Source organism: Trachinotus anak, unplaced genomic scaffold (assembly GCF_046630095.1).
Source record: "Trachinotus anak isolate AG129_WGS33_773 ecotype Australia unplaced genomic scaffold, CSIRO_AGI_Tana_v1 ptg000009l, whole genome shotgun sequence".
Lineage (NCBI taxonomy): Eukaryota > Metazoa > Chordata > Actinopteri > Carangiformes > Carangidae > Trachinotus > Trachinotus anak.
The window spans coordinates 12,912,517-12,934,567 of record NW_027273860.1 but is presented as its reverse complement, the minus strand read 5'-3'; the positions used below and the strand labels follow the sequence as shown (position 1 = coordinate 12,934,567).

The following is a 22,051-nucleotide window of genomic DNA, read 5'->3' as shown; positions in this document are numbered from 1 at the left end:
TGAACCCGTATCATTACTCTCACTGCTCAGAAACCAGCTGACAGGGCAAACGTGATGAACAGGCCGAAACGCTTCCATGAGGAAAAACATGCTGTAAATTAAAAAATGATGGCAATTCAAAAACACATATGAAAATACAAAACAGCACAAGTTCTCCTGGCCTCTAGGAGAAGCTAGCATGCTAACACTAGCTACATATCTCTGTCGCTGTCTATAATATTGTAAATGCCAAATGTATAAAAGAATACCTACCTCTTTACTTCACCTTTCTTCCCATGCACTGTCTCAACTGCTCCATGGGTCTGGTCCAGTCTGATATCTGTCTCTCAGGCTTAAGTTTGAGCTGTTCCACTTAACGCTTCCCCAAGAGTGTATGTTCACATGCACCTTAATAGACAAGCACACATATATGGTTTTATGCACATATATAACAATAGTATGTAGCCTGGGAAATGATGAGGACACACTGTAGAAATGTACATCTGTTCTTGCTCACACACATACACACACAGGCAAATACAAACATTTTTTTTGTTGAGTTAAATTTGTTCAGTGTGGTTCTTGTGGTTCATGTTTTTGATGTACCAGAGACAATTTCACACATGGGATCTCATGCTACAATTTCTCATTGTGGTGATATGGGGGAGGGGGAGTGTGTGCATGTGTGCGTATGTGTGCAACTTGATACTGGAGACTGGGACAAGTTACAATTATAGAAACACACCACTATCAATTGGCAAATTCCAACTAATTGATTTTAACTGTCCTCTGAGAGTAGATATGGACATAAATGCATAGCTCTAAAGTGATATTTTCAATCACATCATATAATGAAAAGTCAGATTAAAGGAATTATTTAAACCTTTATATCATATACTGTGTAACTTTATATCTAAGTAAACCTTTAGTTATCATGGGGTATCTGGGGCTAAATGACTTCACTTGCTCAAGACCAGTTATTAATTGCAATCCAGTAGTGTAATTGAGAGTATATGCAAGTATAGATTGTCTGTCCATTTCACTTTCTGGCCATGATGGATTATGCTTATCAACCGTAATTACAACTGGCACAGAGTGACAGCCAAAGAATCCTTCAACCGTGCAGCTTCCCTGGATGAATAGCCACTGCAGCCTGTTCGTTTTCTAAATACTGTAAACTGCATAATTGGCATTACTGTAACACATTTTCACTCTCCCAATTATCTGATAACTAAGCCATTAATTTATTTTCATGCAATCAATGTTTCAAATTAACAATTTGAATGCCCCATTTTTTCCTTTTTTTTTTTTTTTTTTTTTAAGCAAAGCATGTTTCTTAAACGTGTAAAATTTTGGTGTCACTTTCCTGACACTATGCTGACAACACGCTTTTTTTGGGTTACCCAAGTTATACAACCTGTCAGTGAACAGTATCCTGACAAATCCTTACAGCTACATTAAATGTTGGAGGATGTCCTGCATAGTATTTACTATTGAACTAAATATAGTCAGTACCTAGTTCACACGTCTTTCTAAATTTCTAACCTCAGTGTTACTGACCTTTCTTATACCAGCAGTGTTCTTGAAACAGACAGTCGTTGCACTTTTGTTTCTGTTAGATCTGCTTTGAAACCAATATACCCACTAACCAATAAGCCAAATCCCACAATCCCACCATGGTCTGTATGTGATGATATTTTAATGGACTCTGAAATGAAAGCCATTCCCACCTCAGGAACTATGGGAAATAATTAATAATCCTCTGTTTCTTTCTGTTCTGCAATTTTAGCACGGAAATACAATAATTACTTACCAAGATCTCTTAGGGCAAGATGTGCTGAACTAAAGATTCTTTTGTTTCTTTGTTCCCCATTTGTGAATGTGATGCATGAAACAGGTGTGCCAGTCTGGAAGTATAGTTTGACCATTATGTGATGAACACTGTGTGTAACCAGGGAAGTACTAACCCAAAAAAGGGAGGAGAAAAATGTGACTCGGTCCATTTTCTTAGATTGACTGACTTCTACATGGGCAAGATTGCATGGAAATTTCTGCAGGTGCTGTATAGTTTGGAAGAGAATCTAAAATGAACCCTATGAAATTACAGTGACAGCACACAAAGGAAATATCCACACAGCTGAACACAGAACTACCGTAAATAAATGATAACTTAATCAATTAGACTTCAGACAAACAAATAAAGAAGACACATTTTGCAGTTTGAGCTGCTCATGCAGTGTGGCAATTGCACTCTTTTTTTTTTTTTGTCATTTATAGTGTGCCATACGCTGGAGTTACCTTGGGATGCTGGTGAATTATTGGCCATATCAACACCATCTACACGCTCCACCTGTTCAAATCTGTGCTTTTGCTGGATCAGTTGTTCAACTGGGTCAGCTGTCTCTACTGCTGTGTTTCACTGCTGGTTGTTGTGGCTTGACTCATTCCTTCCCTTTTTCATTTCCATTGAAACTACTCAGACTGACTTAATTTACTAAGTATATATGTTGGAAGATTTTGCTTTACTATTGAGTATTTCTATTTAAGAATGATTACATTTTGATTTCTTTTCTGAACCTGCTGATCTTTTGTACTCTCCTGCACTCAAAATTATGAGTAGAAGGCAGTCCCAGTTGTTGATTGTGTAATGAGCTGCTCCCTTAGTAAATCAGGTGCTAATTGCATGCAGATTGTGGGTGCAAATTGAATAAAAGCTGTGGTGCAAATTTGCCCTGCACTTACATATATGGATTTAGCCTTTAACACACCCACCCTATTTATTAAGGGAGCCACTTGCCACACAGTAGCTATCAGCCATGCTTCAGGCCACACAAGATGAATGTAACGACAGACACACACACACACGCAAACACTTTCCCTAATTTTGCTCTTTCTTTTTACCATGCAATTTGCTCCCCCCCCCCCCCCCCCAAAATCTGTCTCTTTTTCTCTCTCTGTGATTTGGCTGAGCTCTCTCCAATTTTAACCTGACATTCCTCTGAGCTCACACGGAAACACACACCTGTTCACATATTGACACACACTCTCCTGCAGGTAGAGTGTATCAATGAGAGACAGAGGGTTATGCTTCATGCAGCTGTAAGCAGATCAGTCCTGGTTGAGAGCTCACTGAATCAGGCAGGTATAACTGATCTGACCTGGCACCTAGTATGCAGGTCAAACAGCCAAGTACATCGCCACTGGGTGACAGAGAGAGACAAAAATGCAGAGTGATGGGGTGTTGATGAAGTTGTTTAGGTACCAAATGAAAGGACAGCAGGCTTTGAGCAGCATTCCTGAAATGTTGCACTGAATGAATACTTATTTTGAAATTTTAAGTTTCTAAGTTTTTTTATGTAAATGGGCACTGATTCATTAAATGGTGCAAGTTTGCAGGTTTTAATTGACTGAATAATTACTTTAGGATTACACAGATTGGCCACAGATTGCTGTGTTATGCAAGACTAGAACCAGCAGGGTTTTGATATGTTGAAATCATTCGTGTGGTTGTGTTTGGTCATTTTATTTGTGCCCTGTACATCAGAGGGGGAGCATCAGATTTGCAACTCAATGGGGGTTACCCTGTTGCAAACTAACCACACTGATTACAACTTTACAACATTATATGTCTTGTGAACCATCAAATGTGAGACACATGGCACCCAGGAAAGTGCTGGGCCCCATTAACAGTGTTAAATCTTAAATAGTTCTGTTGTTGGCTTGACTACAACAGCTGGGTCAACCCTATAAATGTGAATGTCACTGCCTGAATGAACGAACGAATGAATGAATGTCAGGTGGCTGAGCAATAAGGTTACAGCACTGCTCAGCCATGTTGGAGTTTCCCCATTGATCGTTGCTCTTTCAAAATGACTTGGCACAAACAAGCAGTGTTGCTAATTTAACATTTATGTTGCTAAATTAACCGTCTCTTCAGAAGCCATGACTTTTTTAAAGTCATGGCATCACCTCTTTGGACAAACCTTATCTACTTTCCATAGAACAGAAACACCAGCATTTCCCCATGACTGCAAGGTCAAGTGACTGCTGGTTAACATGTGGTCTTGATAGGCCGTGTTTCAATCACTATTTCATACTTGTTCCGTTGTCTGACAACAGAAGTAGCTTTAATGGGAATTCACTTTATTAAAATACTGTATATGTGAGCACAGAGAGTAGCAGAGAAGCAAACTGATAAAAAGGTGAAACCAGCTGACACTAGGCAGAATGAGAAAAATAATATGGCCAGCTGATAATTATTATTCACCACACCACCTTTATTACATATTTTCCACTTCACCTAACTCCTTTGAACATAGTGTGCTTCACACAGAATATGAACAAAAATATCAAGTGCACTCGGATAAATATGATTACTATTAAAATAGATCACATCATATTTTTCCCATTTTTCATTTCTCCTCTATTTCTTCTAAAGTCTCAACTCCTCTGTCTCTCTCTCTCTCTCTCTCTCTAAAACTCCCTCATCTAAAACTACACGTATTCACTGCCCCCCCTGTCCAACCTTCCTTTCCAAAACTGCATCAAAAACACCAGAGGAGTCCAACCGGGGTGGGGTGTACTGTCACCACAGACCTCCCATAAACCAGCCTGAGGCTCCATGGATTCCCAGTGACAAAGAGAATCAGTCATCCTGAGCAGGCCTTTAATTACTGGAATAAATAATAGATGAATACAGCAGACTCACAAAGGTTTATTGTGCTGGCCAGGGTAACTGAATGTTAGACTTCACAAGGTCCATGGATATATTATTGGACAAACTGAAAAAGTGTTGGCCTACGTTACTTACAACAAACTGGCTGCAAGGACTTGATTAGGAGAGTGGGAACTGCTGCCAGATGATTTCCTGATTTTTTTTTTTTTTTGAAGGGGGTAGGAATAGAGAGTGGGACACAGAAGACACACTGAGAGCTTGGTTTCCACTGAAGTAGTTCATGTAAATTATAATCTGTCAAATTGTCAATTGTCACCCTGATGAATAGTGGCTTTTGGCATTGAAATGTTTGTTGAGACCAAATGTTGGTTGTAAAATATCCGTCCAACACAATGTCTCATAGAGAACCTATTGATATTTGTAATAGTTTTTGCCTTCGAACAAAATGTAGCCAAACAAGATCTGACAACAAAACACAATATCAGCTTGTCTACAGTTGATCATTGTTTGCAGTTTTCTGCTTTTCTTGTGTGATTTGATGACGCTAGGATCCTTATTTTGTATGTCGAACTGTTGAAAGTATTTTTGTTTTGAAACATATCAAAAGTTAACTTAAATTTCACTTGACAGATGTAGAAAGAAGCAGGAAAGAAAAGGTATTTGTTTGTGTGTGTGAGTGTGTGTGTGCGCGCACGAATGTGTGTGTGTGTGTGTGTGTGTGTGTCTTTGCGTTTGTGTTTGGATGTCTCTCTATATGTGTGGTTGCTCCATCCAAAACATCTCATTATGCGCTTGGTCTGTGCTCACATTGGCACAGGGCACAAGATCTGTTGACAAAAATTGTTTGGTGAGGGTTCCAAGACATGAAAAATGAATCTGGACCAAAAAATTTAGATTAACGGCTCAAGCAAAGAGCTGGCAAGCCTGGGGGTGGTTGTGGGTAGTTGGAGGGTGGTCGGGAAAGGCAGGGGATGGGAGTGTTGAAAGAGAAATAAGCCAGAGTGAAAGTGTATAGAGTGAATAAGCAGCATGAGAGGAGATTTTGTTTTTAATAAAACATCTTCCAAGAAGGAGAGAGGAAAAAATAGCTAATTACATCTGAAAATTCACCCACTCACATATGAACTCACTGAACAGACATTGAAAAAAGTAGAAAGAATAGATGGAAAGATAAAAAGAAGTGTGAAAGAGATGAATAGATAGAGAATACAATAACAAGGTACTTCACCCCGAGGCCAAGTGAGTCAGGTTCCACATACACACTATATACATTTCTAAACGGAGAGAGCCAGAGAGCTGGAGGAAGCAGCTCATATTTTTTCAAGAGCACAGTTGAAAAACAACTCATTCCTAAGACCAATAGTAGTGTTGAGACTAAAGATTTCAGTTTCCCTCAGTGAAACCTTCATTATCATCCTATTTAAAATAAATGTGTTTCAGCAATTTTAAAATTGCCAATGTTTTGTTTTGAGAGAATTTTATTTCTGTAAAAATATGATAACCCTTCCTTCCCTCTCAGCTTTTTTTCACTGCACAAATTTCACATTTAGAAAAGTTGGCACCTTGTCATAGAGAGTTAAATGGTCATTTTAATACCCACTGGGGTATTGTCTGAATTGAAATTGAATGGGCTCCCACCCTGGGGTCCAGATGATTGTTGTTCACTCCACTGTCATCTGCTATTTCATGCCACAAGGCTGTGGGAGACCTGCACACAAAGGTGCAAAATGTAACTTTGTATTGAATTTAAAGCAATACAGGATGTGCAATACACAACTGAAGACACGCTGGATGAATTCACTTTGACATATGTGATTTGTATATCCTGAATGAAAATGTTGTACAGTGTCAGGAAAGCTGTTTGTTATTCATTCTTAGGAGCAGCAGGGAATCTAGTGAAGGGTGAGTCAAGCTGTCAGAAAATCAGTGTTTTTTGTTTATATATGAATGCTGTGTACATCAGCGCACTATCTCTCATCAGAAAAAACACACTGCAGTTTTTAGGCATCAGCCAAAAAACAATGTAGAACAAACATATATGCACATTGTGTCTATGCCTGATTGATGTTTTCACTTACTTTTTCTAGCACTTAGCACTTAGCACTTGACTACAGTCAACAGTGAAATTCCACTTTGTCACTGTTGCGTCTTTTATGAAAATGTGCCTGTCATGTCCTGTCCTCCTGGTTTGAATTGAAAAGTGAGCTTATGGCTGCTTTGTGACTATTTAGCTGGTGCTCATTGGACTGTGATATGTTCAAACACCGTGGGAACTTCCAAGGCCTGAAGGTCACAGCTAAACAGATCCATTTGAATAAAATCAGTTCATTCTTTTAATGCAATGCGGTACAGTTTAGCAAGCTGCTTAATGTGAATTTTTCTTTATTTCTTTTAAAATATGACTTTACAGCTTCCTCCCTGCTGACGCGTTCATGGCTATCATATACCACACTCGCACTTTTGACTCACACTTTTCTAATGTCATCACACGAGTTTAGTTAAAGACAACATATATTTAGTTTACTTCACAATTTTTGTTTTAGACTGAAGACAGTGGCAAATGGTAGGAACAACCATCTGTAATGCCAATTAGAAAGGCCCTTTCTAGGCTGCGGAACATCTGTTAATTTGTGTCTTATACCTCTTTGTGAAACCCACTAGGGAGCTGCTGTCATGCAATTCCAGGTGTACAGGACAACATGCGTATGTAGCTGCTTGCTAATTAGTGAGTGGCCATTTGACCAGTTTTTAAACTCTTTCTCTTTGACCCCTATGAAGAAGATAAGCAACTTCAGGTTACCTTGCTAAATTATGCTGCTATATTACCAGAGAGGAATTGAATGCAGACGGACACAGGTATACTGTGTGACAGTCAGCGGGTGTCAGCTCTCTGATGCCTTTGTTTACACTAATATCAGCATCAGAAAACAAATATTTTCTGATGATGATTTTTAATGGTTTGTTGGTGACAATATTTTTTTAGGCTGTTAAGTAAAACAGTCATTTATTTCCAACAATAATAAGCTGAGAAAATGCTTTATCAGCCTTTTTAGACAAACTTTTCAATTATGTTGAGGAGTATTAATTTTTGTTTGATCAAACAATTGCTGATTGGTCATTTACAGCAGACAACCTGCCTTATCACGGGGAATAGATAGTGCTTCCAGCCACACCAGGGACCAGAGGCATGCACAGATGGAGACACTCACACTCACTGGCAGTTTGGAGAGTCAGACTGAATCTCCATGCAGCTGTTGGCACTTTTGACAGCTTCCACTGTGTTCATGACTCGAGTCCAGAAAAAGCCCCCAAGTCCCATTCAGTGTTGCTGAGAGGACAGACTTGACAGCACCAAACCAAAACTGCAGACACATGCTTTCACAGTCATTAGATTACAATAGCAGAGCTTTATGTTGTGTTTTTTCAAAGAATACTGAAGTTTCTTCACTGTTTTGACTGACTTATTGACAACAATGTTAAAACATGTAAAAGGTGAGACTTTGGCAGACTTGCTTATAAAGCCCATCCAGAAAAAAAGAGTAAAAATATTTTTAATCTGGTGATTTTCAAATATGCATTGTGTTTGGCCTCTCTGCTATAAACTGTCTTTTTCAGGGCTATTTGCCTGAAGGGCCAATGTGGCAGGTATGACAATTTATTAAAGCCAGTTTTTTTGTGTGATACCACATTCTGGATGCCAAACTTTAGTTTTGTGGCTGCAGTTTTTGATTTTATGCCAACCGATCTTTAGGATGTCATGAATATATCACCTTGGATGTATTATACTCTATTTGTATCCAACTCCCTTTAGCTCCAGAGATGTGGCAGCAATGTAAAGTCCTTTGAACAAGCTGGCCAAACTCTGTCTATCCATGGCTGTGCTCCCAACTGGTGGCAGCCAGCTGACACATCTCCTGGTTGCTATTTTTCCACATCCTAGTTATTTACCTAGCTGGAAATGTCACTAAGAAGGTTTTGGTAGGCAGCCATTTTGCTTTGCTCTTACCCGTCTTCTTTTCCCTGTTTCCTTTTTCCCCATCTTGTCTATCTCTCTCTCTTTCTCTCCCAGCCTCCCCCACTGCCCCTACCTGTTCCTCCATCTTCTCTTATCATACCACCCAGTGTAAAACTATCGGTCTCTTGCTCTCAGGGGAATAGGCTGACATTTGCACTTGGATATTGTAGTCATTTGCTTGCCCTAAAGTACCAGAACATACAGAACCCTACTTTACACGTTAGACATGGGCAAATATCAGCCGGTACGATTTCACACTTGAGCCATGAATATGACCATGTGGTCTGCATTCATGAATGATTTCTACCTTTTTTTTTTCTATTACTGTGCACTCGCCACATGATACTGAGCAAACATGCAGTATATTCACTGTTGACTGACAGATCCCACTTTATTCTTTTATGCAGCATGTGGGATTTTGTTTTATTACTTAATTCATTTACTTTGATAATCTATTTTCCTTTAAATTACAGGGCTACAGTGTGTGTGTTGGAGGAGGTTGCCCTGTGATATATCAGTGAATTATTGATAGACATGATGTATCGTAGGTCTCTTTCAAAGACCAATTAGTAACAGGTAAAAAAAAACAGAGGCTGAACCTTCTCACAAACATGCAGTTTACCTATGTGGGAAACCCTGCACTGCCATTTAATCAGCTCAAAGCAATAAATCACTTAAGTGTATTACTATTGTTGGGAGAGGTGCATTCCTTTAGGATGCTGAAAAATGGGAAAACAGACAATGTCTGATTTATTGCCAGTAATTTCAAGGCCGTAGCCTAACCCAAATTCCCTACTCAGCTCTAAAAGTCCAACATAGAGATAGCTCTGGCACTGTAAGTTCAGTTGTTTTTCTTTTCATTTATGACCAAATCAGATATATATAAAGTGAAAGGCAGTGTTTCTCTGTTAAGATCACTGTTCACTATTTGTTGTCCTACACAGCAGGAAATTGTATTTAATGAAGTGTGAAACAGGCCATATGTCTGCAAATACAGACAATTCAGATTCAAAAAAAAAAAAAAAAAAAAAAAAAGTTGCAGGTTTTTTTCAAATACTGGCCACATATTGAAGAAATTAAGCTCATCATACAGCACAGAGTACTGAAGCCTCGATAAAAGCCTTATTTTTCTTCCCAGACATGTCACAATGTGTCTGCTTCACTCCAATGGCAGCCAGCTTTTCCTTTTCACAGCAATGTGCTTTTTTTCTTTTTCACCGTCACCTCATCATGACCAGACCAGCATTCTTATTAATATTGAAAGAGCAAAAGGTGTTCAGAGCATATTGTGGGATTTCAATCATTCTTTGAAATTCAGATGTATTGTGTGACATTTAGTGCAAACATAATTTCTTATAACTTCATCTTTATAACCAACAATAGATTTAAATGCAGGTAATAGATTCCTTGACAACAGAATTACCTGGTGGCTGTTCTGTGTATATATAACTGCACAGACATACTAACTGTACAGAAGATTGTACACTACAGACAGACAGTTGTGATTCATCACTGAGGTGCTTTAGGTTTGACAAAGGAGCTATAACACTGTTTGAACAACTGTTGTGATAAAGTATGTTAAAGCATAACATGGACTTTAATATTTGCTGATTATAGACCTAAAGTACTTTTATCAAAACTATCCAGTTTAAAGGAAGAAGCCTCAAGTTTATTGAGGCAGTAAAGAGAAAAACATCAATACTGATCTTCCATGGACATTTGTTAGGTTGTTGTTACCTTTGCTTGGTACTGTCATCTTTTACTGGAAGGGAGGGCGTATAGGACAGTACAATGGACTGCATGCATTCTGTATGTTAGAGCTTAACTAACCTACCTGTTAAACTGTCAAATGTCTGTAGACCATTATTTAAGATCAGCTGATGTCAACTAATGCACATGTACTATTGTGGCGAAATCAATGCAAGCTTCATGGGAGCAAAAATATATTTAAATCTAGGCACTCATTTTGTAAACAAAATGAGGTAGCCCCTCCTGAGGCACTGCTGCTTCAGGAAGGGTTGCCATTATCACAATTAGACACTGTTACACCTTTGTTTCCAGACTTTTATGTGATAATGGCTGAATATATTTGGGTTTTTGATTTCACAGGCAAAACATATTCTCACCCAAGTATGTACACATAATTCAGTAACTGATAGCTGTATTGTTAGCATTATTACTTCTTCAAAAGCAATTGTATATTCTACTGGAGCATTAGACAGTTGATTACAGGCATCCTTTTTTTTTTTTAATCATATGATCACTTAATTCCTTTCACATAGCAGTTTTTCCCCACCAGAGAGTAAAGAGAGCCCCAAGGAAATAGCCGGAGGCACTGAAGAAATGCACTGTATATTTCTCCACACCTCTTTCCCTTAAATTCCACTTTTCTCGCATTTAACTTCCACCTCTCATTCCACCCCCCCCAAGCCCTTATTCTGCTCTATGGTCCTGTGTGTTTGCGTGCGCCTGTGTGTGTGCGTGTGTGTGTGTTCATGTGCAGCTGGAAGAAGTCATCGCTGAGAAACGTATAGAAACACACTTGAGACTAAAGCTGCAGGAAAAGCATTGTTTGCACGTGTGTGAATGAATGAGAGACACCCTGTACGTGACAATTGTTTAAAATCACAGAAAGAAGAGAAGCAAATAGATGAAGGGCTGACGCCGGCTGACACATGGCAGAATGCAAATACAACGCGATGATGGCGTTGATATGCTAATTAGTATAATGACATTTAGCGACTTTTCAAACATTTTCTAGCTACTTTCAGTTGGACGTAGTTGGTACCGCTGGCTGTCTGCCAGGCGTCACCTCAGCTAATTCACTAAATGGGACTCTCAGCTGTGTTTATGTTATTGGTGCCTATTCAAGGATTTTTCATGCAAATAGATTGGTTATTGTGTGGTTAATTGAGAGGTTAACAGAATGTGGGGAAATCTGTGTTTTTGTTTGTTTAAGGTGAATTAAATTCTAGCATTGTTTTATTTGTTAGCAGTAATTAGCAGGTATCAGTGTCTGCAGCTCACTATACCTGACTTGTTAGCTCAGTTTGTTAACCAGTGTTGCCAACTACTTTCAACAGAAAAAGCCGACTTGAGATGCTAATTGGAGCTAGACATAATATGCTAATTAGCTATATTATCACGTTGTATTTTCATTCTATCCCGTGTCAGCTAGTTTCTATTCTTTTTTCTATTCGCTTCTTTCCTACTTTCTGTTCTCACATATAGAATATTTTAATAAAACCGAATTTCTCATAAATCTGTTCTCCTTTACCAGTTTTGCTGTTTCTGTTGTCAGACAACAGGATGAGTGTGAAATAGTGACTTAAACACAGCCCATTAAGACTACATGTTAACTATCACTCACCTCCAAGCCATTTCCAAGCTGCTGCTACGCTCTGTTAAAATCCTCATTTTAAAACCACGATGTTGTCTGACAAAATCACCTTACTCACAAGTTGAAGAGAACACCTGCTCTGTGGTTTCGGTTATATTTACTTCTAAAATGGTAACTTGGAGAGAAACTTCGAAGCAACAGAATACTTTTTTTTTCTCTCACATGGTGCACAGCCTGCACATGCACAGCTCATTCATGTCTATGTCAGATTACGGAGTGAATAGCCTGCTCCATCTCTCTGCCTCTCACTGAACACACTGCCGGTCACTCACCTTTGTCCAAAAAGCCGCTAGATTTGTAGCTAGGTTCTGTTTTGAAATAAAGTCTAGTAACAAAGTCGCTAAATGGCAAGTGCTGGTTAACTAGCTAATTAGCAAGCAAATGAATTAGCCTTGTTAGCCTTTGAGCAAGATGCCCAGTTGTTCTAACAATGCTAACGGGAGCATATGCTTGCCGCAGTTATTAAACTGGCATGCACCGAAGTCTCAGCTCCACACACACCTCACCTCTGCCCATTTTTGGATCAGCCAGAAGCTAGGCGCAGTGAGGAACTGCCATGATGGTGACATCAGAGCAGCCCACTCTGAGCTTCAAAACCACTCTTCAGAAACCTATGACTGATCAATATCACTGACGTTAATATACAGTCTATGATTTACACACATAGCCTAAATCATGACACAGACCATGCAGGTGCAATTATAATTTTTGACACTACCCAACCACACCTCTATGGGACAGTCTGCTCTGGGGTACATCACTGCTCATTTCTATGACGGCGAGCCAGTTACCTTATGTATGCCAGTGAATTTTACTACTATGTCAGCGCAAGGTCAAAGTGCCACAGATGTCATTACTTTTTGTGTGTTTATAAAGGAGAAGCTTGGTTTCCTCTTCCATACAGAAACACACAGTTGCACACTATAATGCTTGATGGTATTATTTTTTTCACTGTGAGCTCACCTGTGACAAAAAGTAATATGTCTAAGAAGCCAACAGCCCAAGAAGCTCTGACTTTCAGTAGCATACGACACACAAACATTCACAGAAAGACAAACATTTCTCTCTCTTCTAAATCTCTCCTTCATACACACACACACACGCACACGCACGCACACACAAACACACACACACACGGTGGGGCATGACAGAGAGCTATTGACTGCCTCTACCAGGCCTGACAGACCATTCACAATTTCTCTCTGTGTGAAGCCTAATGTACTGGAGGACTGGAGGAGCCGAGTGTGTTTTTGTTTGTGCGTATGAGTGAGTGAAAGGGGCAAATTGAAAGAGAGGAAGGAAAGTGACTTCATAACTCTCTGTGTGTGTGTGTGTGTGTGTGTGTGTCAGAAATATACTGTATTTTTTGTATTTGTCCAATGTGATTTTTGCTGCCTTTGTGTGTTTCATATATATGCCGCTGTAGTCGCTGTCTTGGGGTTGGAGTTGTGGGTTGACACTCAGGTCAGTTTAGACTGAGCAGCAGTACAACTCTTTCTGATCATTTTCCTCATGGCTACTCCAAGTCACTGGGTACACAGTTCATCCAGTTTGCCAGGTGGAAATGTGTATCTGGAGTCAGGTCTGCATGATTACATTCAAGGTTTCACACTGCAGAAAAGACCACTATAAAGCTGTTGTATTTTGCATTACAATGCTCACTCCTTTTTCAAGGAATGATTGATTTGCATACAGGACTGTGTAAAACCTACCTTATACAACCAAACATTAACATTTTATATTGTGGTAACCAACATCCATCACCTGTTATTTCACCATAGTAAAAGGGCTGTCTGGACAAAAATGTTTCTTGAATTATCAACATATTCATTCCTGAGCTACAGTTGTTCTTTATGACAGATGGGATTTTACTTTTAAAACTGACCTGACAGTATGTGAACCAAGGCAGAATATGACAGATCAGAGATTTAATTATTAAATCTGAGACTGGGCCAGTCCAGGGTTTAACTTTTTTCACGTTTCTGTTTCTTTTTCTCCATTTTTCTAAATCAAGTATGCATCTGCCTCTTTTTACAAGGCCCTCTTGCTTGTTATAGGAGATATTTATGCAGTGTACTCTTGTGAACTCAACAAAGTTTTTATTGCCCTCTGTGGCTCAAGTTTAACTGACCTGACTTAGTTCTTGACCCACAAACAGCTTCCTCAACCTAGCTATGCCCATATTTCTAATGAAACCATACAAGAAATACAGATTTTTGATCTGAGTGTGCTCAAGTTGAGCTGAGGAGATTTTATCCTAGAATTTACTTAGCATTTAATGAACAATGTTGGGATTTTGCTAACTACTTCATAGATTTCTCATTGTCTAAATATATATATGGCCAATTTTGATGAATTTTCTGCAAAATATACTAATGTTCACTGTTTTCTCTTTTTCTTCACTCCTCCCCATCATTCTTTCCAACTGTCTGTCCCATTTTCCCTCACTGCTTCTTTCTCTTCTCTTTCTCCTCTCCTGTGCTCCTTCTCTCATCCATCTCTCCTCGGTTCTTCATACTTTTTTTCTCTCCACAGCAAAGTGTGATGAGGCTCTAGCCTCTCCTCTGCCTCACACAGCCTTCACCAGCTCATCTGTCTTCTCCAATGGCTACGCACCCGGATATGCCAAGCTCAACAGGAGAGGAGGTAGACTCTCACACACAAAGACACCAAAAAAACCTGCAGATATCCAAGTATTCACACACACGGATGATAAAGGGTTGGACATTCACACATACTACGGAAAAGTACATATATTCAGGTACATGTGGACATACATCCTTACAAGTGATTTTACAGATAACATACTGAGAGATAAATGCCCGAGCCTTCATAGAGTGACATGCTTCATAGTGCTGCACAGCTGCTCTTGCCGCCCCCTTCTTTTTCTGATTTCTCTGTCTTTTTACTTTCCTCTCTATATTTCCTCTTCTCCCTCACTCAGCTCCAGTCATTATCTCAGTGACTCAGACTGGAGCTCATTTCCACATCAGTCCACAGCAGAGAGAGATAGGGCCAGACAATTACACCCCTCTATGTTTATACAATTAATAATTCATACTTTTCTATCTAATATAGTCACACTACAGCTGAGGAAACAGAGCTCAGAGCTGGCAAATAAAGGCAAGGTAATCTGGTGTGTTTAATCATACCAACAGAATTACTGCTGAGACTCCTCCTTTAATCATGATACCTATGAACAAGAAAAAGGGGAAAGAATTAAAGAAATAAAGACTAAACTGTCAATGACAATAACAATGGATGACTGTAAATATACAACTTGGCATCCTTTCTCTTTTTTTTATCCAATCTCCTCAGAGATGGAGGTCCTTAGGGAACATGTAATGGTTAAAGCATTGAAGTCTGGTTCCATGGAGAGTGTTGTTGTACTGAAAAATTGGAGTAATACCGTAGTTAAACTAGGTGAACAATTCATAGATACAGTGTGAAATACACTCACACCAAGTCATTCAGTTTAGTATCTTATTTTCCTTCCACGCAAGGCTTTAATGGAATTTCTTATTTCAAAAATAGCTTTATCTGCTTGGACTAGTAGATAAAAAGGAAGTGTTTCTGAGTAAGGCACATTTATCTACTGGTTGTAAACTTGGTTCAAGATTTTTTTTTTTTTTTCAAAACAGTTTGGACTAAAAAATGTGAAATTTTCTCATCCTAGGGCAGATTTGCTCACCTTTTAAAAAGACGAACAATTTAAGATTCATTACCCTGACAAAATGACTTGTTGAGGTGATCTTGGCTAACCCCCAAGATCTAAAAATACAATGGTTAAACCTTGTCTTTCTCAGTGCAGTTTTTTCTCCAATGATCCAAATGACACTATATGGCAGACAGAACCACCACTATGATAAACAGCAAACTGGCAAACTCTATCAGATGTTGACTCAATGTTGAATGTACCAAAATGGGTACATACTGAGACATGTCAAAGTATCGGAGGAAATACATGAAAAGGATATTAAGTTTGATTGCATCCTTTGTGTCTTTGTGTCCTCCATAGAATGACACTGTGTTTTGATGATGAGGTCATCATCTTGTTAGTATAAAGCATGTAGTATGATAGGAGTTGAATATACAGTGCATCCGAAAAGTATTCACAGCGCTTCACTTTTTCCACATTTTGTTATGTTACAGCCTTATTCTAAAATGGATTAAATTCATTTTCTACCTCAAAATTCTGGACACAACACCCAATAATGACAAAGTGAAAAAAATTTGCTTTAAATTTTTGCAAATTTATTAAAAATAAAAACAAAAAAAATCACATGTACATAAGTATTCACAGCCTTTGCCATGACACTCAAAATTGAGCTCAGGTGCATCCTGTTTCCATCCTTCAGATGTTTCTACAACTTGATTGGAGTCCACCTGTGGTAAATTCATTTGATTGGACATGATTTGGAAAGGCACACACCTGTCTATATAAGGTCCCATAGTTGACAGTGCATGTCTGAGCACAAACCAAACCATGAAGTCCAAAGAATTGTCTGTAGACCTCCAAGACAGGATTGTATCAAGACACAGATCTGGGGAAGGGTACAGAAAAATTTCTGCAGCATTGAAGGTCCCAGTAAGCACAGTGGCCTCCATCATCCGTAAATGGAAGAAGTTTGGAACCACCAGGACTCTTCCATGAGCTGGCCGCCCGGCCAATCTGAGGGATCGGGGCAGAAGGGCCTTCGTCAGGGAGGTGACCAAGAACCTGATGCTCACTCTGACAGTGCTCCAGCGTTGCTCTGTGGAGAGAGGAGAAGCTTCCAGAAGACAACCATTCCTGCAGCACTCCACCAATCAGGCCTGTATGGTAGAGTGGCCAGACGGAAGGCACTCCTCAGTAAAAGACACATGACAGCCCGCCTGGAGTTTGCCAAAAGGGACCTGAAGGACTCTCAGACCATGAGAGACTAAATTCTCTGGTCTGATGAAACAAAGATTGAACTCTTTGGCCTGAATGCCAAGCGTCATTTCTGGAGCAAACCAAGCACCACTCTTCACCTGGCCAATACCATCGCTACAGTGAAGCATGGTGGTGGCAGCATCATGCTGTGGGGATGTTTTTTGGCAGCAGGAACTGGGAGACGAGTCATGGTCAAGGTAAAGATGAATGCTGCAATGTACAGAGACATCCTTGATGATCACCTGCTCCAGAGCGCTCAGGACCTCGGACTGGGGCAAAGGTTCATCTTCCAACAGGACAACAACCCTAAGCACACAGCCAAGATAACAAAGGAGTGGCTTCGGGACAACTCTGTGAATGTCCTTGAGTGGCCCAGCCAGAGCCCAGACTTGAACCCGATTGAACATCCCTGGAGAGATCTGAAAATGGCTGTGCACTGATGCTCCCCATCCAATCTGATGGAGCTTGAGAGGTTCTGCAAAGAAGAATGGGAGAAACTGCCCAAAAATAGGTGTGCCAAGCTTGTAGCATCATACTCAAAAAGACTTGAGGCTGTAATTTCTGCCAAAGGTGCTTAATCAAGTATTGAGAAAAGGCTGTGGATACTTATGTACATGTTATATTTTTGTTATTTTTAATAAATTTGCAAAAAAATTAAGCAAACTTTTTTCACTTTGTCATTATCGGGTATTGTGTGTAGAATTTTCAGGTAAAAAATGAATTTCATCCATTTTGGAATAAGACTGTAACATAACAAAAAGTGGAAAAAGTGAAGCGCTGTGAATACTTTCCGGATGCACTGTAAGATTAGAAAAAGCAAGGCAGAGTAAGTTCTGTAGGAAGTGACAGAAAGAAAAACTCCTCCACAAGGACAGAAAATGTGTCATAAAATGATTTTCTCTTTTCTCAAAACCAAATGGATTTTTTTTTTTGCTCTAAAGGAAAATGCCTCTCAAAATTGAAATCAGCATTGTTGTTTTCTTGTCAGTTTGTAAAATGGAATGCAAAACACATCAATTCAAAATGCAAACACAGACATCAAATGTACACAGTCACATATAAATAAACACATTCAAACAAACAGGCATGACAAATACATGTACTGTGCATGGTTAGAATAACAGTAAAACATCTGAAGACATACAACACACACTGGAGGAGAAAACAAGTTTGTATGATACATGTAAATGGACTGCATATATATATATATATATATATATATATATATATATATATAATATATATATATATATATATATATAATATATAAGGTGCTTTTCTAGTCTTATCAATCACTCATCCTTCAAGCCACATTCAGTCACACATTCAAACAGTGCTTTACCTGTCGTACACACAGTAACATAAGCCGATGATACATTGGGTGCAATCTGGGGTTCAGTGTCTTGCCCAAGGACACTTAGACATGCGGAATAACTGACCTTCCAGTTTTTTGGACAACCCGTTCTACCTCCTGAGCCTCAGCCCCACATTCACAGGAACACTCAAAGGCCTGAAAAACACAAGTCCACACATGGACACCGATAGTGTCAGGGACATGAGCATCTCAAAATACAGGATTGCACCCCACACATGTATTCCCAGAGCCAAATACACTAACGGTCAAGAGTTTTGGAACACCTTCATTCTTCTGGTTTTCATTGATATTTGAGTAGTTCAAGGTAGTGAATAACCTTAAATGGTAGAGGTAAGCAGTTAACTGGCCAAGGTTAAAGAAAAAACTTTGTGGTCACCAAAAACGGAAAAATCATGAACATCACATAAATTGCATCGAAAAGCCTTTTTCAGGGTACAAGAAATTGGTTAACTTACATCCTTCTGATGAAGCCTTGGAAGTCAATGCAAGCAGTTTCTACAGGTGCCTCTACTTTTATTGATTAAGGTAGTATTGACAAAAACTGTGTTAGTACACCCTCTGATGCATTAGGACAATACTGTACTGCAGGAAGTTGTTGACTGGTTGTATGATGAACCCTGACTGGTTGGTTGGGGTTCATCCTCCAGCAAGATAGTGACGCAAAACATTAAAAGAAAATAACTAGACGGTTCACTCCACATGATGGAAGGCCACCAGTCTGCAGACTCAAACCCCAAGGAGCTGGTTTGGGATTAGTCTTTCATAGCCAGACCTATCTCTGCAGTGCTGCGGAGAATGGTTTGGCTGCACCAATTATCATTATGCTATTGGGGAAAAACAGCTCTGCCTTGTTTGGATTTCTTTAAATTTCCCCTCCAAACAATACTCTGTTATGATTAATATTTTGTGTAACATGGTTTTAAAGTAAAGTTACAGCTGGAAAATTTGAGGCGTTGTTAAACTTTTGCCTGGTGGTGTATACAGCAGCAGCATGGAAATGCACACACAACTCACAAAAGCACAGACTCGAGGATTATAACCTCATACCCACACAGTGATAATATAAGGAGGGGTCCCTCCAAGCAGCTGCAATTTGGCAGCCAAATGTGCCATGAGTGTGGCATGAGTGTGTGCTGATAAGCCAATCTACTCCAATCTCCCAGTGCTATGGAACAGGGGAGGCAGAAAATCAATGGGACACACCACTCATATTAAGCTTGTGTTGTGAATGCTGACAGCTATTAGATTTTTAGGCAATGGGTATGTGTGTGAGGGTGTGTGCGTCTGTATGTATATCCATTTTTGGCTGCATGTTCCATGTCTGTCTGTGTGTGTGAGAGAGGTAAAATGATGCCATAACGACTTTCCAGCAGGCAGCCGTCTTCTGTGTGCCAGCCAGTCACCAGGCCCTTGGTCTGTTGTGTGGTTGTTCATCTATCTACTGTCACACACACACACACACTGTATCCATGTATGTGTGCATAAATGTGAGTGCGTGTTAATTATTAGTAATTCTATGTGCATAGCTGGTATATTTGTGTGCATGTAGTGTATAAATACCTAAATAGGAATAGGCTCATGCACATTGCTTTAATTGTGTATTTACTTCAAAGAGGGAGCTTGATAAATGCTCTGTCTCTGTCTCCTAAAAACTAAACACATTCTTTACCAACAGGCTCATCATCATACTGTGAAGTGTCTTTTTTTTTCTTTGTTTGGAAAACACAATCACTCACAAGCTGTTACTTTATACATTGTTATTTATAAAATTACATCACAGCATCTTATTTAAGACCAGTTCAGTTTGATTGTCAGTTGTTGATGCAGGATATTATATTATTACATCAGCTGTACTATAAACTAGATTTGTTTTTTGTTTCCATTATTATATTCATGATAGTATAAATCAAGCAGGAACAGTTTATGCCTCCGGGTTTTGAAGACAGAATAGATTGATAAAGACTCTGACACTTTATTTGTCTGTGTGCCCATTTCCACTCATTCTCTTTTATCCTCCCTCCCTCTATCTGTTAATATCTCATTCTCACCATCCTCCTCAATCTCCCCTTTTTCCCTCTCCTTTTTCCTCCATTTCTTCTTTTTTTACATTCATGTCCCTCCATCCACCTGTTCCCTTTCTATTTCTCTCCCTCTCCCCTTATTTCTTCTCCTTTCTGGTTATTTGTTCTACCACTTAGACTTTTGCTCATCCTTTTCTCTCTAATTTTCAATTTGCACATAAAAAGAAAAATAATATGGAAATGCCAAAAATTTGAGAAAACCTCAAAATTATAAAACTGAATGATGTTTGTCAGCGCACAAATCTATGAAAGCAAATTCAACAATATGCAATGGAAACAGGCTTAAGGAGTAAGAAAAAAATAACAATATGAAACGAACATAAATGTCATATTTCCACTATGTTGTCTACATTGTTTTCATTATTTCAGGTTTGAGTTTTGCTCTTTAAATGACATTATCTCGTGTGCCCTTTTATTTTGCAATGAATTAATGGCAGCTGACTGGAAAGTGTTTTTCTCAATGAACAAACATATGATATTCAAAAGTGGTGCATGAAAGCGCACATTCATTTGCATTTTCTTTTGTCGGTGGTTAATATCAGGGTCAGCGTTTGAACAAGTTTCCAAAGGGGACACAAGGCTTATAACAGGGGGGCACCAAGTGACATTCATGCATACGGTAGGACCATTTAGTGGTATGACATCACTGCAGCTCCATCCTGCTTTGTTAAACTGAGAACAGATGACATTGGTGAGTATTTGATCATCACCAGCATGTCTTCGTTGAAGAAGCAAATAATAGTAGCATTCTCTGTTCCAGTAGTGTCTCTGGTTTGGTCAACTTTATATCAGGATATCAGGAGCCATCGATCTTCTTCACAATTGCCTTGCAAAAACGCAAACAGTCCACTTCCCCAATCCTCCATATTTTCAAATTTACCCCTCAGTGGTGACTGATTGGTAACCAGGATCTCCATGACATCAACCATAGCGGAAACATAATATCAATTTCTTTTTATTTGATCTGTATTTATTGAAGTGGAGATTTCTTTACCCTCTACTGACGAGCTTTCTTTTCTCTCTACATAGTATAACATGCCAGGTATTCCTTTGATGTAGGTGGAAGCCCTTATTGGTTTCCAGTCACGGAAGCCTTTATTGGTGAAGGCTGAGTCGAAACAGCTCCCCTGACCCAGAATAACAGTTTGGCTGCTAAAATTGTGCTTTCACTGAGTATTCCAGCCAGTCCCTCCTCTGGTGCAAGACAGAGAGAAACGTCTATTCTTACTCCCAAACAGGTTTTTTAGGGTAGGTGTGCAGACTAACCTGTTTAGTCCCATCCTCTCCTAAACGACCTACAGTGGCGTCAGGCCCAACAGCACCGTCAGCCCGACAGGATGTAGCATAAAGACTTGGATGGATAGAAGCAGGTGGTAACAGCAACTGGGACGAACTTTGCCTATTGCTGCTGTATATTGCCGTTGAGTTGAAAATGGTTGGTTAAAATTTGCAACATATTTGGATGGAAACCTGCGTACTGCTGTGACTTCTACTCTGCTCTCCCCCCAAATGTACATTCTCCATTCTGAGACCCTTTCTGAAAGAGAGAGAGAGATGTTAAGATGTAGAAAAGAATCTTTTCGTCACATCTCTTCACCTCAGACTTTCTCA

The 22,051-nt window shown here is 39.4% G+C and overlaps 1 protein-coding gene across 3 annotated transcripts in view; it reads left to right on the top strand.

The window, feature by feature from the left end:
- cntnap2a (contactin associated protein 2a) overlaps positions 1-22,051 on the top strand; it is a 338,398-nt gene that overhangs the window by 133,656 nt on the left and 182,691 nt on the right. For all 3 annotated transcript variants that reach the window (XM_071485431.1, XM_071485429.1, XM_071485430.1), the window contains one exon: positions 14,605-14,715. In XM_071485431.1, the coding sequence (XP_071341532.1) occupies positions 14,605-14,715 (111 nt within the window). The remainder of the gene's footprint in view (positions 1-14,604; positions 14,716-22,051) is intronic.